Below are 16,507 nucleotides of genomic sequence, written 5' to 3' on the forward strand. Positions count from 1 at the left end.
TTGCATGCCTTCTTTTATGTTAAGCAGTAAACGTGATTCAGTGAACTACATGTTTATAGTGATGTGACATTTTTCCACGTTCCTGTATTTACTTAGTGGTTACTGGTTTTTACGGGCATTATACGCTGCGTGAGTGCATTATTCTAGAGCCAAAAAAGAGGAAACTTTAAGAATCGTGTAAATACAGTCTTATTCTGACTTTAGTGACAATGCTGCATAAACTGACTACATATCTGAGTAAATGCCTTAATCAAATCACACGTTAACACAGAGTTATAACCCAGTGACATTTTTTTGTTGCTTTGTTTCATATTCATGCCATATTTATTATTCACTCATAACCAAATACAGCAATTGCCTTACCTTAACTCCTATTTGCATATAAAATCATGCTTATGAATACTAATTATAAGGTTTTTTCCCCCCAGGTCATAGATAAACATAATGTATATCAATCCAAAGAGACTTTTTGGGGCTTTCTTTTTTCCTTTATTGAAAAACACACAAGATCTACATAAAAACGTGTAATACACGGGAGAACTGAATCATCGTTGCCTAACACGGCAATCATTTCTGAACGGCACAGTGTGCTTGTGAATATAATCAGAATTAGTATGATTAAAAGTCTTGGAGCTGCAAGCAGAGCAAAGCACTTCAACTGCATTTGTTGCTGAATGTGCTGCACATGTTCTTATTTGTGTTTCTGTGCGTGAGTGGCAAAACGGACCAAAGCCAAAGTCATGTTTTTTTTTGTTTTTTAGAATTATGTTATGATAATACAAACTTTGCAAAGTAACATCAGGCCACATCTGGCTGCATCTGTATATTGAGATAAACTGTGTTACACTTTTTTTTTTTCGTCCTTAGTGTAGCTTTACTTCAAGCAAAAATCGAAATTGCACTCTTTTCTGATTGCTTTAACTTTACAAATTGGTCTAAAATAAAAATAGTGATTATCATTTTGTTTCCATTTTAATGATTAGCACTTACGTTTATGTAGTTGCTGAGCTCTTTATTAACACAAATGAAATGCAAATAAACATCCTGCTTCTTTGTGCTCCAGTAACACTGTATGATAGCAATTGTTAAGAACGGGTAAACTAACAGTTAACCTTCAGGCAACAGATATTTACTGTTAGCAAACAATGAAATGAGACTTGATTTTGAAAGCCAGGTACAACTTTAGAGTACAGGTAATGTTCATAAATATAAATTGTGCTTTACTTTAAAGCATGTATGGAGAGGTAGTGGACCTTGGTGCTTCTTTTCTCACAACTTCTTTTCTTCTTTAATTTTTGGGGGCAGCTTTAAGCACCAAAAAACTACTTGTTTAGGTCCAAGAAAGAAAAAAATTAAATAAAATTGTGGCTTAGATGGAGCTCTATCTCACCATCTTTGTCACAAATGTGGCCAAACTAATGACAAACTGCTTTATTACTAATGACTACAAACATTTGTTATCATGTCCTTGTTTGTTAACAGTAAACTACTTACTAAAGCTTAGTTAACCATCAGTTTACCATTTATCCCAGTTTGTTAAGTTATTACTTTGTGTCCCAAAACACATGAAAGGCCTCTCATCGTAATATCCTTTGGTACATATTTATCAAAAGGGCTGAAACAAATGCCATAATTGTCAGCATCTTACTTCCGCAGGGTCTAGCTTATGTCACTCGTTCCTTTTGCATGAGTTCTCACAGTTGATCAATTCAACAGCGGTCTCTGGAATGTGTCATAGCACCTGAAATTCTAACCTGAACAGGTTAACGCGCAAAGCATCAGTCACAAAGTGTGACATCAATCAGTTGATTCAGTCTGTATTAGCCTCCCTCTCTCCAGAAACTAAAAAAATAATAATGAAACATTTCTGCAAAAGACTGGAATGTCTTTCTGAAGAACAAAGTCAAACACTGGGCAAAGGCAACATAATCCGAGAGAGTACATTCCACATGACCTGAGTTATTGTTCTTGGTAGTGTGGGGCAATAAAACGAGGAAACGGAGGAGCCGTGTGCTTTTTGATTGGTCAGTTAATTGCTGATTAAACAGCTGATGTTTGCATTTTAGCTTACCAAGTTTATTAGTGATCAAACTAGGAATGCAGGTTTCAGTCTCGTCTGGTGAGCCTCTCAGGTGAAGCCTGCACTTAAGTGACTGCTGGTTTCATTTAAGACTGTGTGCTACGAATACATTCAAATAAGTAACAGGAGGGAAAAGGGGAAAGTATTCTGACATCCGGGTATCTTAAAAATATGAAACATAAATGCACTTTGAAATGTTAGCTTGCTGAACACTGAACAGCTAATAAGCTTGTTAGATAATGTTAATACAATATGTTTTTCTTGACATCGCTGTGTTTTGTGAGACTTTTGGATTTTTTTTTTCCTTTTTTTAATTTTAAACTGCTGACACTAAGTAACACAGTCATTCCAGCAGTCGTTTCTACTATTGTAGAAAATAAAAAGCAACGCTATTTCTGTTACGGGAAGTGTTATAGTACAGAGGAGGCTAGGCTACGTTAGTGATGGGTGAAGAGAGAGGCTCTGCCCAAGGTCAGCAATAATGCCCGAACCATCAGACTTAACTGACAGCGGGACTAACACTAGAATCAAGTAGAGATTCTTGTGCAGCAGGACGCTGGTACCATTATCCTCCTAAGTATTTCTAGACCTTGAGCACTCCCTGCTGGCTAACATTAGGATTATCGGAGTGCATTTTTTTTTCCTTTTCTTCTGTTAGACCATACCTGACTAGTTGCAATATTTTAGCTGTAGTTGGTTTGGTCGAGGATACCTGAGGACTAGCTGGTAAGGAGTACTTGTGCTGAGCTGTCTTTCCCCACATCTGCGTCGGGGCTCTGACTGACTGTGCAGTTGTCTGAGTTTACACCGCCACTCGAGTCGGTGCTTCTGTCTGTGGAGGACGAAAAGGTAGCTAGTGGTACCGTGGGCATACTCGGGGTGACCTGTGATCCAGAGCTGCTGTTGCCATGGAAACCAGGGTTGATGGACGTGCAAGAAGGAGAGACCGGGGAGAAAAGGGAGGAGCAGAAAAGTTTAACTGGGCAGAAGGCCGAGCCCCTGGGAATGAAGTTCACCTTGTTTTTGTCAGGGCACGAGAACAGAGGGAAGCCCTTTGACTTGCCAGACCTGAAGAGAACAGAAGTGGTACTCAGTTACTTGGCTTGATATCTTTTTATAAAACTGTATCTGATTAACTGCTAGTTACTGATCCTAGACAGCCATGTTGCTCTCATCCCTACCACCCACAATGCAGATGGGCTTGTCTTTCTTGTTTTAATTCAAGAAAGCATAAAAATAATGTAACTAAATTTCAAACAAATACAGTTTAATTGTGTAGCGGTAACTGCCAGATATAAGGCTATGAGGGTATGTCTAAAAACAAACCCAAGAGGAAGACCAATAAATACTCACACCAGCTCATCAAAGACTTTGACCTTCTCGCAGCCTTCTGGAGGTTCCCGTTTGAACATGTAGCTGTTGTTAGGTTTGGGCGACGTGGCAAACTTGGGGAGAGGAGAACTGCACAAATTGTCTGAAAATACAATAATAAAAAAATGAAACCAGTTTTGTGCTTTTTCTTTTTGGAAAATGATAATGAGACAAATGCATGAAATGTACATTATACATGTTGGCTGCAGATTTTGAGGAGCTGCCGGAAAAGGCGCAGTAGTGCGTCCTCAGTACAAAGCGTTTGTGGAATCATAGTTTCTTTATTTGTTATTTTTGTGGACACCAAAAGAGGATAAACTTAGTAAGCTTATCATGGAATTCTTTGGAAACAGACTCAGATTAGAAAACAAACAAGACTGATAAAGCACATCTTTCTTTTTCCAATGTTGTTTTCCTGCCTATCAAAAACAAACAACACAAAACATACAACAAAACTCTGATTTTTAAATTTTGTTGCCGTCATTAAGAACTCATTTTAGAGGTGTGTAAATGTTTAGTAAGGGCTCCTCCTTAGCAGTATCAAGAAACTTGAACCAGACTTCAGACCTGGTTAAGTGAACTGCGCCTGTTTCCCATCTCTGATTTAAAAAAGAAAAGAAAAACACTTCGCATCACATGCATGAAAGTGACATCACTGGAGGCTTGTTTTGCTGACAGGCTGGTTCACCCACAGTCTCTAAAGGTGAGATACTGCAGGTCCTTCCTGCTGCAGGCAGACTAAGCAATTAACTCTCTGCTCTCAGTACAGTCTCTCAGCAGATTAAACACCAACATTGGTATCGTCACTCTTGTGCAATATTATGTACAAGACACACACACACACACACACACACACACACACACGCGCGCGCGCACACAACTTCTTCGGCTTATCAAATTTAGGCCTGCCGAGCGCTGGAGCCTATCCCAGCAGTCTAGGCAAAAGGTGCCATAACATGGCCTTCAACCCAGCCCTGCTCCTTTGTATAAGCCCAGCAAAATGACCTGGATCAGGCTAGTCATGTGCATAACGTTGACCGAACTATCAGAAACAGACTCCATGAGGGTGGCATAGAGTCTAGATATCCTTTACTCAGCATATTCATCAGATTTCACACATTTGCCTCAAACCACAAAAGGTTTATATAAGCTTTGAATATTGCAAACATGCTACACCTGTTCACTAGTGAAGACACACCTTTGTCAATTTCCTCTGCATAACAGGGGCTCCCATCAGGTGAGTGCAGGTGATCAGAGCTGCAGGGACGGGGCGATGGGCTGGATTCACCACTCGAAGGAGCCTGTGTGTCTGTGTCACGTGTGTCCCCGCTGCTGCTGTAACGATGTGGAGGGAAGGGGGCACGGCGGCCATCTACCACATCCATTGTCTGCGAGGTCAGAATGCATAAGAGGTGGTGAGAAGCCAAGCGGTTACACACATGAATCCTAATATGAAGACAAACTCATAACCTCAATCTTTTCCCCAACACCCTCAAAACCATATGGAAACTGCTGAAGCCACCCAATGCACCCACCTGCTAACTCCCCGAATGAAATAATTCTAGGTGAAAAGTACCAGCTAAAATGCCCTGAATCTAAAACTTAAAAAGGCCTCTGGTGTATTTGTCTGGGTGTTTAAAGGGCAATTGGAGAAGCAAACACCACAGCAGATGGTAGTACTTGACAGCAGATGAACAGTGTGATGTGCAGAGCGTTCTGCTTTGGCACAGCTGATTCAAAAGGGAGACCAGGAAAAAAAAAAAAGCTCTGTGCTCAGCAGGCTGTAAATCTGTGGTGTGTGTGTGAGACCTTCTAAGAGTAGAGCTTTACAGACCTGCCAAAGTTTACTAGCCTGCACCAGACGAGATTTAAGGCCTCCTTTCCTATGAGCGATTTATTTCAGAGTGAGTGAGAATGTGTGTGTCTGGCTGCATGGTGCTGAAGTGACTTTACAAGCCTGTGCACGTGTAATGAATTTTAAGCATAGCCTAAAAGTTGTTTAAATCACAGGTATACAATAGTTGTGCATACATGAAGTCTGCCTTTGCATTTGGTGCATTCCTTACATGGTCAACGTTTATTTATCTGGTTTAAGATTAAATTCTAGAGCTCATCTTTGCAATTATGACTTTTAAAACATGTTAAAATCGTATCTAAATATTGCGTTTACACAGTGACTGCTTGTTATATGTAATCGAGCAGGGTTTGCATGATGCATAAAAAAATGTACTCTATGCAAATTCATTCATTATAATGTAAACACAAAGGTTATTTTATGTTAAACAGTAACACTGAATATAAACTACATGAACAACACTGACTCACAATGACCCTTGTAAAAGTGTGATGCAAGTGTGTAGGAGTTGCAGTTGACAGGGCTGGTGTGACGTAGAGTCTCAGCACAGCTTATGTTTGATCATGAGCTGTTAAAACATCTCATGATCAACATCTCACAATTACTGTACATGCTGGTAAAGTCACCTGCACTCACTGATTAAAAGACATCTTCATTACTGTAGGACAAACAAACAGGTTTCAGTTGTAAGCTGTTTCTGTGATGATAAAGATAAGTTCTTCATACCACAACAGTATTTACTTGGCATGTTCATGGTGATTAATTTACTTGAGTCTTAAACTGGAGACAGAGAGACAACCCCCAAACAATCTGAGAACTCTCTAAAACAGATAAAAATGAGCTCAATTAAATGCTGTACATAAAAATATTGCATGTGTATTAAGAGTCATGTGAATCTGTTAATCACTTTTGTATCCTTAATGTCTCTGAAATATAGGGCACTAGACAACATACACACCTGCTGTCAGATTGAGTTATGGAATCTGAATTTAATTTTTTAATAATTGAGCTGTTTTAATAAAAACTATGCTGTGCTTTTTATTATTTTCATGTAAAATGACGCCACAGAAGTAAACTTCGAGGTGACAGCTGATGTCAAATCTCTAATACAGTTTAGCTGACTTCTTTACACAACTACAAATCTCACCGAATGTGTATCAGAAGCAGAGCGAGTAGTTGGCATGGGGCCTTTTATTGTGAAAATTAACTAGATTCCTGTCCCCTCGAAATCGTCTGTGTGTAGCTTGATGCAGCTTCCATAAAAACTAAATCTAGCGCTATATTATCTCTGTGGAGCAAAGGAACACTTCTGGGACATTTCTAAAATACTATGGTGCGTCTGATGAAACTGCAAGCATTGTCCTGTGAGGGTGCAATAAGTGCCAGCACCCACATCAGAGCTGGAACCCAAAGCAGCCACACCAAGTGTATTTCCAGGGTTACCCACATAGACTTCGCTTTAGATATAATAAAGGCCACCGCAGTACACGAGTGCAATCGTCTCACTGGTAAACAATGCCATCATTTTGAAAGTTCATTTGCAATTGAACCACTAGACCCAACCCTTCCTGTCTTGTGTCTCCCCATCGGCAGGTAGACCAGGCTGCTGTGATATGATGACTATCAATATCAATAAACTGACTTTCTAGAAAGGTTGGATGGACTCCAGCTTTACCTTCCTGTTCTGCAGCTGTAAGCAGTACTCCTTGTTCTGCTCTTTGGCTAATTCATGTGCCACTACTTGGAGGCTGTAGAGCAGCGGTCCCCAACCTTTTTTGCGCCACGGACCAGTTTAATGTCTGACAATATTTTCACGGACCAGCTGTGTCGCAGATAAATACAACAAAATAAAACTGTGGTATTTTGTAAATAATAATAATAATAATAATAATAATAATAATAATATTATTATTATTATTATTATTATTATTATTATTATAATAATAATAATAATAATAATAATAATAATAATAATAATAAACACAAATTCACAGTGTAATTGTGTAACTTTATTAGCAGCGTCCTCCTGAAATGCACCAACAACATCGAGAGTAACATCCTCCTCTCTGCCCCTTATTGCTCTCTGGGCGCTATGGTAACGCGTAAATATTTCTTTCAAAATAAGACACAAATACAACACAGGAAAAGACCCAGGGAAACCAAGTTAACGATAAAAACCCTGAAAACCATAAATTTCACACCCGAGCCTCAACTCTTGCAGCCCGGTACTGGTCCGTGGCCCGGGGGTTGGGGACCACTGCTGTAGAGCAAAACAAGGACTACAGTCAGCAGCTGCGTTCCAGTATGGTTAGGTTAGAGCCTATGCGTGGGATGATGGAAAGGCAGGAGATTAGACTTTGTAAGTCACAAAGTTTACAATTTAAATATGTGCAAAGAAGCACCTTATAAACAGCCCAGCCCACTTTTTAGCCCACTGGAATGCTTCATTTTAAAGTCTGTATGGCATTAATCTGACATTTTATCCAGCTGGTGAATGATAAGATTTCACAGCATCTGCAGGTATGCAGTTCAACAAGCGCTCCAAATCATGTTGAAACATAGCTTGACCCATCACAGGTATGGGCACACACCCTACCTGTATCCCCTGCTCCAAGTCCTCTCTGATAAACACATTTTCTAGCTCATGGCTGATGCCCTCCACACTGCTCGGCACTCTGCATATGAGGGATTTTATCACAGGCATCGTGGTCGAAGTTGAAGTTGCCTTATACTGAAATGAGAAAAAAAAAAAAAAGACAAAAAAGGAGAAAAAATGAACATTATGTACATGTCAAAAAAAAGAAGAAGAAGAAAAAAAAAAAGCTTTGTATACTAAAACACTTCACTTGTCACATATCAAACTGAATTTGTCTTGGAATTGTGGGTGTAGACATTCAGTTTGTAGTTTACATTTAAGCATATCATGGTTTATGGAAATGTTCCTACAGCAGCTGCAGTGCTGAGCATCTGTTAATGAATGAACTGCAGCCAGTGGAGAAAGGGACATGCCCAGACACAGTTCTCCTCTGCTGTCTCCCTTTTACTTTTGATACAACTGGTCACAGAGGAGATTCATTAACTAGTAGTGATGGGATTTCCGGCTCTTTTTAGAGAACCGGCTCTTTCGGCTCGGCCCACTAAAAAGAGCCGGCTCTTTCGGCTCTTCAGGTTGTTTTGTTGCTTTAATTAATTTATTATTAACAACAATATAAAATTATGCACAAAAGGAATTACTAATGTAAAAAGAAAAAAAAAGAAAAAAAAAAGTGGTTTTATTTATAAATGTTTATATATAAATATATACGGTGGCTCCTAGAGACAAAGCACGTACAAACTCCAAAACACGTTTCTAGCATTAACTGAACTTCCAAAACAGAGCTACCTAGATCACTTAAATTACACAATTGAAAGCATATGCGTATTGTTTGTGTATTTATACACAAGTACCCATATATATTCAAATAATTTAAAAAAAAGTTAATTTTTTTATGTTAATTTGGTGTGTGTTATTACCACACCAAATCCAGTCGTTGGTACTTGCTGGCTTGTGTACCGACTAGGTAACAAAAACTCAACACTGCGTCTAGCATCCTGGAGCACTTCTGTTGTCTTTTGTATGTGCTTTGGAGTTTGTACGTGCTTTGTCTCTTGGGGCCACCGTAAATATACTTTTATTTATTCACTCAACATAAAATGTAATAAATAAATCATAATACAAAAACAAACTAGTCACAGTTCAACTTTTAACTATTTAAATTTTCAGCTTTTTCCTTTTACAAATTTAAAATGAAACAACACAAAACGCTGCAAACCACAACACAATTAAATAGAAATTAAAATATGAAAACAAACAGAACATGCACAGTCTCTGTCATATGGGCCTGCATGAATAAACTTTCTGAATACTTTATCATCTGCAACTGAAAATAGTTGTGGATGATTACGATACCTTTCTAATGTGATGTTGTTGTCCCTGGCTCTCTTTCTCTCCCTCCTGCTCTGTTCCTGTGCTACTGCGGGTGCAACTACCGCCCCTCCCCCCTCTTCCCAGCACAAAGCACAAGGCTCGCGTGCGAGTCAAGTGGAAAAAAAGTGCGAGAGAGAGGGTGAGAAAGAAAGAAAAAAAAAATAAAAATCCACAGCTCGCGATAAGGAGCCGGCTCGCATCGTTCACGTAAAAGATCTGGCTCTAAGAGCCATTTCGTTCACGACCAACACATCACTAATAACTAGGCCTCCTCAGTAAGAGTCAGAGCAACATTGATCATAAAGGTATCATTAAGATGAAACATTGCCTTCACAAAGTCTAAATCTTTCTCAAATCATTTTAATCAATACCTACTCCCTAAAACAGCTCGCCTGGACCCAAAATTGTAACTTCATAATGGTCATTTTATACATTACTTTAAGTTGACATACAACCAAGTTAATCATTTAATCCTGTTAACCGACTAATGTAGAAAACAACCTTGCTCTTTTTCCTATCTTTGACAGTTGAAATTCAGGTTGGTCTGCCTTATTTGTGTTTTTTTTCCCTCAGCTGCTAAGCTGCCTTATCATATTGCTGCTGTCAGCCTAAAACCCTGCATCACATGTGTGGGGTTAGTTAATGTTTTCACCTGAAAACAACAACCCACATAGTCAAAGCACGAGTACTGACAAGCGTAGCTCACCTGTGGCTGGCATGCAGTGCCATGCTGCGCCTGCTGTGGGAGCTGCAGCGAGCTCTGCTCCCTGTCTTTGCTCTGCCGGTTGACCTGTTTGCCACGCTGCAGCTGTAGCCTCAGTTTAGCAATCTGCTGGAAAAAAAAAAGAAAAAAAAAGAAGCACAAGCACTTCAGTGAACGACGGCTCACAATGGGAGCCGTGAAGGCATGCGAACATATGAGTTAACCATTCCCATGAGTGAACTGAATGAGGTCAGGAGGTGAAAAGCACATTTCCTCTGATGTACTTCACTGTCAGCAGAGAGATAATACTGTGATTAATTTAAGTTATTCCGCAACTGTGAGAACACAATCTTTGCCAAAATACAGGAAAACCATCTTTGACTCCAACTGATTTCAAGATGTTTGGGAGGAGTTATATTCACTGAAATATGTGCAGTGTACGGCCATAACAAGTAGAGATATCAGTGATTAGGTGACTACTCAAAGGTTTCTTCTAACACAGGCTTTATACATTTCTCAGTAAGACGAATTCAAAACAAAGGGTGTAGACACTAAAGTCACGGGACTGTGGTATAGTTCTTTTTTTGCTAATATTAGAGTTTTAATTTTGGTGTTTACACTTACATGATTGTGTTTACACTTCAAGATCATAAAAGTGGTACAGTTTGTGAAGATTACCTTGCTTACTTTTGATTTGTCTGTGACAATCTCAAAAACTATTTAAAAAACAAACAAAAAAACAAAAACAAAAACAAAAAACACCTTGATCTTCAATCCCAAAGGGAACCATTCATGGTCCTAACTTTTGGGCTGGGCTCCAAAAAACTCAGATGCTATACAGCCTGAACTGCTGATACTACCACTGCTAACATTAGCCACACTCAGCAAACTGATCTGGCATTGTGTGTGCGCAACGTTACACCACAACACTTTAACAATACCATTTAGTTGTCAAAGAATGTGATTAACAGTTTAAATGTCTCTTCAATATACAGAAAATATTTGAACGGTGGTTTTAAAACTGCTCTTTAACAGACAGACAATATCTGCACAGACATTGTTTACTCTTGTCTATTAAAGCGTGCTTAATTTTACTATTTTCTAACTTCAGTGGATTTAGTCTGACGTTATTCCTGCCAGCCAAGTCAGTCTTCATGAGTTGTACGGTTGCAGATCAGTATACTGCATAACACCAGGCTTGCAAGTCTGATAATGAGACAAATTTAGTCAATGGGTGTTTCTACATCTGGTCCAGCATCAGCCTAAAAACAGGATACCCATTGTGAGATGCAGTTGCGCTATGCAGACAAAGGTGTGGTCTTCAGTGCTGATCTTGTCATCCTGGCAACACAGTCAACAAAGAAACTTGCTCTTCTCATAGATGTCCTCCCACATATGTAATCGCAGAGGGTAGAGCACTGGAAAGCAGCTCACTACATTCACTTAGTGACTGTAGCACATGATAATGACAAGTCCAGACGATCCTGATGTAATCTCAGTGGATGTGAAAGAGGGTTTTCCTGGCTGTGCTATCCCATTGACTGTACAGGCCAAGGCAAAGGGATTGTTTGCAAAAAGACAAGCACTAAACTTATCTTGTGGCTCTGGCTTCACTCTGAAGAAACAACAAAATCTGCAAAGATGGATCAGATTACAGAATTTGCCATCAGATAGAAATGCTGTAAGCTCATAGCAGAGAAAAGATTTTTTATCAAACTCTTGTGGCACTTATGAAAGTTTCTTTATCCCTTTTCTTTTATACCTGTTAACAGTGCAATACGAATACCAGTTGTTGACAGTAAATAACTGTCAAATTAGAAGTGTGAACATTCAGACTTCTGAAATAAACCACAGTCTTGTTCTTGTTAGATCACATGCTATGAAGAAAAAAGTAAAGCCTGTTATTTAATAGGACATCTCAGTACTGACCAATGAAGCACAGTAGTAGTGTGGTGTGGAATTACAAAACACATGTCTGAGCTTTATGAAAGTTGGAATGACACCAACCTCATCCTTTCAAACTGTGGACAACTTCTTCGGTCAACACATCTGTGTGCCATTAATATTTTGGAACTACTTTTGGACTGGAAACAGAAACTATGAGTGTCCATTATGCTCATATTTTCTGTTATGCTCAACAGAAAATATGTTCTGCTCAATATAACATCTTCAGTGCCTCAGTTACCCCGACTTAAGTTGTACATACCCAAAATGAAACTATATGGGTGTTTCACCCTTGAGAGGAGCTCCTGCACCATCTCTCAAAAACAAGAGGCCATAATGAGATGCAAAGGACACAGCTGAGTGAGGAACAGGGGGAGAAAGAGGATAAATTTAGACTGTGGTCTGAAGAGCTGGAGACCTTATAATGCCGTGTGGTCGCTTGGTTGGCCACCATGCCTGGCAGACAGAAAGGAGTGGAAACCAACCTTAAGGAGGATAATATTTAGTCTGACCACAGACCCTGACAAATAAAACACTTGAAAATGATATGAGCCTCAAAAACGACAAAAACATTCTTTCCTCTTGCCGAGTTAATGTATTCAGCTAGCCTGGGTGGATAGGACATTTTCTGTGGTATGAATTAAGGTTAAAATGGACCCATTACGCTCATTTCCAGCTTTATATTCTTATTTTTGGACTCTAGTGTAGCTTTGCGTGACTCACATTTTAAGCTAGTGGTCATTTATCTTATACTAGGTCTTGGTGCAGCCCCTGGGATGATCCACTATCCGAAACAAACAATTTAAAGTTTCCTACACCCTCCTTTTAAGAAAACTCTTCTGATTGGTTGTCCCTTGCAAACACAATCTGAACGATCTGAACAGATAAAATAGTGGATGCTCATAACAAACACTTGAGAACCTGACAGTAAGAAAGAAAAACACGACAGGCAAAACTACCTCTTTGAGATGGTCTGCGCTACCCCAGGAGGCTGACCGCTGGTGAGGACTTCCCTGATCTGCTCCATCATCGATCCAGAGACCCGGAGTCTGAAACACAGATATATACATGCTGACACAAACTCAAACGTTACATAACTCATCATTTCCCCAAAACATAAATACATTTGCTAGTGATATGCATTTCAAATGTACCGTGACCTCCTGATAGCATGTCTTATATTACACAGGCACGGAAAGTCCAATGTTGTGTGCAGCTGTACTGCAAAAGAGCATGGGTATGTGCAGAGGGTATCCATCCATACGAGAAAGTTTTATTTAAGACAAAAATGTGCTTCTTCTCAATAATCTCAATTATCTAATTTGAAACACCTTCGACACAGGTTTGATGTGTAAGCATTTCCAGGCACTGGCTTTAACTACAAGATTGTTGACCTTAACATATATAAAAAGATTCTTTTTTTTTTCCATTTATCCAATTCCAGGTCATGGAACATCTGGCATAGGCTCCAGACCTCGCAAGACCCTGAATAGGAGAATAGGAAGATGCAGGTTTAAAGCCAAATGGATTGAGCAGAGGCTAAAGAGTGGGCTGGCTAGCAAGGCAAGGCCTTGATCTTAAATTAACATCTTCAGGGTTTCAAACAATGTACTATAACTGTTTAAGTACTGAATATTGTTGTATTTGTATGCATCAAATAAATTCTTGATATAACGACCTGCAGACCATCTGATTATGTGTCAGTGAGCGAAATATGCAGCTGAATGGTGAGATTAACCAAACAATAGATTGTTATTTATATTACTTAAATGTACATTAAACTGCTACAAATGATATATGTGCACAAAGACATCCACATATACAGAATAAATACTTTCACCAAACTGTACTTATACACACACACACACACACACACACACACACACACACACACGAGAGGTAAGGAAATACAAGCTCACACGAAGAGCTCTCTTAAAACCTCACCAAACACAATGATTAGGTAATAAATCCCCTCATTGTGAAGTCAGTCAGGATATTCGCAACAACAAAATAAATAAAAAACTTTTAAAAAGTCAAATGTTTAGATAAGCAGTTGAGAAAGATGCTTGCTAAAAGCAGTAATGATTGCCGTGTGTTTAAAATTAAAGTTGAAAATCTGGAATCAATGAAAGTCAGCAAAACAGTCATGAGATATCATCCCTGAGGAAACTGTTACATTCAAAAGGCAAAACTAAAGCCATTGCATGTTTGACTGCTTCCATTACTACGCCGACTTAAGGTAAATACTCTAAACCAGTGGCAGGGGACAAAATTCACTTTATTACTTGCAGACTACAGGAACACAGAATACAAGATGCTTAATTCTAGTCCAAAAACCAGAAACCTACCAAAGAAAACGTTGTCAGCAACAAAAGCATTTTCACGGTTTCCACGTCCGCACATTTAGTCGTGAAAAAGTTTCTTGGCTCATGTAAAATACAGATTTGCTACAGCTGTGCTCTACAATGCCCAGCCTATACCAGATCAATGAGTCTACAGAGAAGTTTTGTATCATCAGTAAACTTTTTTTTTTTTCGTAAACGTATACAAAACATTCCCTACAGGAGAGCACACAAGCATTTCTGTGTCACTGCACAAGTCTTTCAGATATGTTTAGCGGAAACAAGAAAACAGTTAAGTTATGCAAATTAATGCAAAAACAGAAACAGACTGAGGATGTTTTATATGGCTGTTTGAAACCACATACTTCCCCCTGATTATGCATATCAACACAGCCTCTGGTTCTCAAACAGCTGATGTTTTATCGACAGCACAGTAGTATGAAGCAACTTAAATGCCAGTGTCTTCACACTGCCTTATGTCTGACCCCACATAAACAGAAAACCCTCTATGGCTTTTCCAACTAACGCACAAGCCTTGCCCTATGATATGGAATATCACACTGTGAATAATGAGGAACACCCGTGAAGTCGTTTGCGCTGGCTCGCTGGTGCCGGTTGCCTGAGAAAAGGACAGCGGATTAAATGAGCACTTGTGCTCTCATAAAAGGGACCACTGTGCTTGGCAGATGTATAGCTAGCCTTTAGCATTAACATTTTGTGCATGGGCTATGGAATCGCTTGTGCCGTTTGATGCCTCTGCCAAACACTGAGGGACTTGATGCTGCAGCGTAATCTGTTCATGCAAAATGCAGATTGGTTAGAAAGGGCACAGAGACTGTGTGGAGCTTTGGACTCGAGGAAAAACTAAGTTCTCACAGATGTTATGTGACGTCAAGGAGGACCTGTAGCTTATGAAATCTGCAATGCTTTTATTGGCACTTCAAGGTATAGTCTCATGGGAATGATAATTAGTTTGCATTTTTCATTAGTTATACTTATTCATTAGTTATAATGCACAGTTTGGTGTTAATTTGTATTACTTCAGTTATGGTCATTTAAACAGTATCAAAGGGAAACGTGGTGGCAGGCTGAAAAACTGAATGCCCTTGTCAGGACAGGAAGATATTTCATGTTCCTTAATCTTCTTGAGGCTTAGATCACCTTCATTCTGATTTGTGTTGTTCAGGGGTGGCAACAAAGTGCTGCGACCACAGCAACCTTCAGTACAGGAAAAACAGCTTGCAGTAAAAATGATGACACTGAGGTGCGAAGTTGGCCTGAAGCTAGAGCCCTCACTGTTGAGCAAATGTTTAAATGTTGGCTAACAAACAAATGTAAGCGAGTTCACAGGTTCAACACTGTTTTCAACATAAGAGGTCTTCCAAGTGATTATGATTATTATTTTTTTGTTAATGATAAAGAAAGCTTATTACCAGTCAGTGGGCTAAAAGATGACACAGTGAGGTCACAATATCATCATTGTTTGATATCTTAATTTGCAATTTAACTTCCCCAGGGAAATCATAAGATATGGCAGTTACAAAAACCACAGGCTGCCTCTCTTTATTGACTCTGTTCCTCTCAAACAATGTGTTAACAAGAATACCCACCTTTATTTACCTCAGAGGGCCTTTTATCGTTTCAGCTCCGACTTCCAAGCCTGAGCAGTGTGCCAGGTGTGGTGCCTGATAATGTAATGCTCTACAGATAAAACCCAACTGTTACTGCAGCCTGTAGCTCGCTTCCTATTGTGAATCACACCCAAAGGGTTACATGCAGGCAACATCCTCAAGAATCCAGCTCTGTTCCAAAGCAGGAAATAATGACTGGGCTTCAATAGAATCACAGTGGAATTTGTGCTGTTTTGTTTAGATTACATGCCGAGACATGCGAGCAAAGTGCCGCTGCTATAATTTGGTGCATTTTAGAGATGCAGAGACCATGTTCTCTGACTGGGCGAGTTGACTTTATGAGTCAGTAAATCAAAATCACTACAAGAGACATCAGTTTACATTAAGCGTCTAGGACGCAAACATGGAAAAAAGTTACTGATTAAAACGTGGCATGAGATAACATCCAATAAAGCACTCTAACACATGTTTCTGTCGAAAAGCCTTTGTACACCAAGGCAGAAGTTGGATGCATGTTAACATTAAGCCACCTCAAAGCACGAGAAACAGCATTTCTTTTAACGGCCCTTTGAGGCTTGCTCCCAAAGTGAGCCAATCCCATTAGGGAGTGAGAT

General features: G+C 39.4%; 1 protein-coding gene across 4 annotated transcripts in view; it reads right to left on the reverse strand.

Annotated features, from left to right (window-relative positions):
* Positions 1 to 16,507, reverse strand: part of glcci1b (glucocorticoid induced 1b) — a 73,592-nt gene that overhangs the window by 44,059 nt on the left and 13,026 nt on the right. For 2 of the 4 annotated variants that reach the window (XM_086312308.1, XM_086312307.1), the window contains exons 4-9: positions 12,880 to 12,969; positions 9,980 to 10,105; positions 7,903 to 8,037; positions 4,650 to 4,839; positions 3,434 to 3,554; positions 2,793 to 3,148 (exon numbers count right to left, since the gene is read on the reverse strand). In XM_086312308.1, the coding sequence (XP_086168434.1) occupies positions 2,800 to 3,148; positions 3,434 to 3,554; positions 4,650 to 4,839; positions 7,903 to 8,037; positions 9,980 to 10,105; positions 12,880 to 12,969 (1,011 nt within the window). In that variant the 3' untranslated portion in view covers positions 2,793 to 2,799. Of the gene's footprint in view, positions 1 to 56; positions 3,149 to 3,433; positions 3,555 to 4,649; positions 4,840 to 7,902; positions 8,038 to 9,979; positions 10,106 to 12,879; positions 12,970 to 16,507 lie in introns of those variants that run through there. The other 2 variants (XM_086312309.1, XM_086312306.1) reach the window with 2 other exon arrangements.

The sequence above is a fragment of the Aulonocara sp. 'chitande type north' Nkhata Bay genome, linkage group LG11, assembly GCF_057382095.1.
Source record: "Aulonocara sp. 'chitande type north' Nkhata Bay isolate Kocher_YH1m ecotype deep benthic linkage group LG11, A_spYH_male_GT1.1, whole genome shotgun sequence".
Classification (NCBI taxonomy): Eukaryota; Metazoa; Chordata; class Actinopteri; order Cichliformes; family Cichlidae; genus Aulonocara; species Aulonocara sp. 'chitande type north' Nkhata Bay.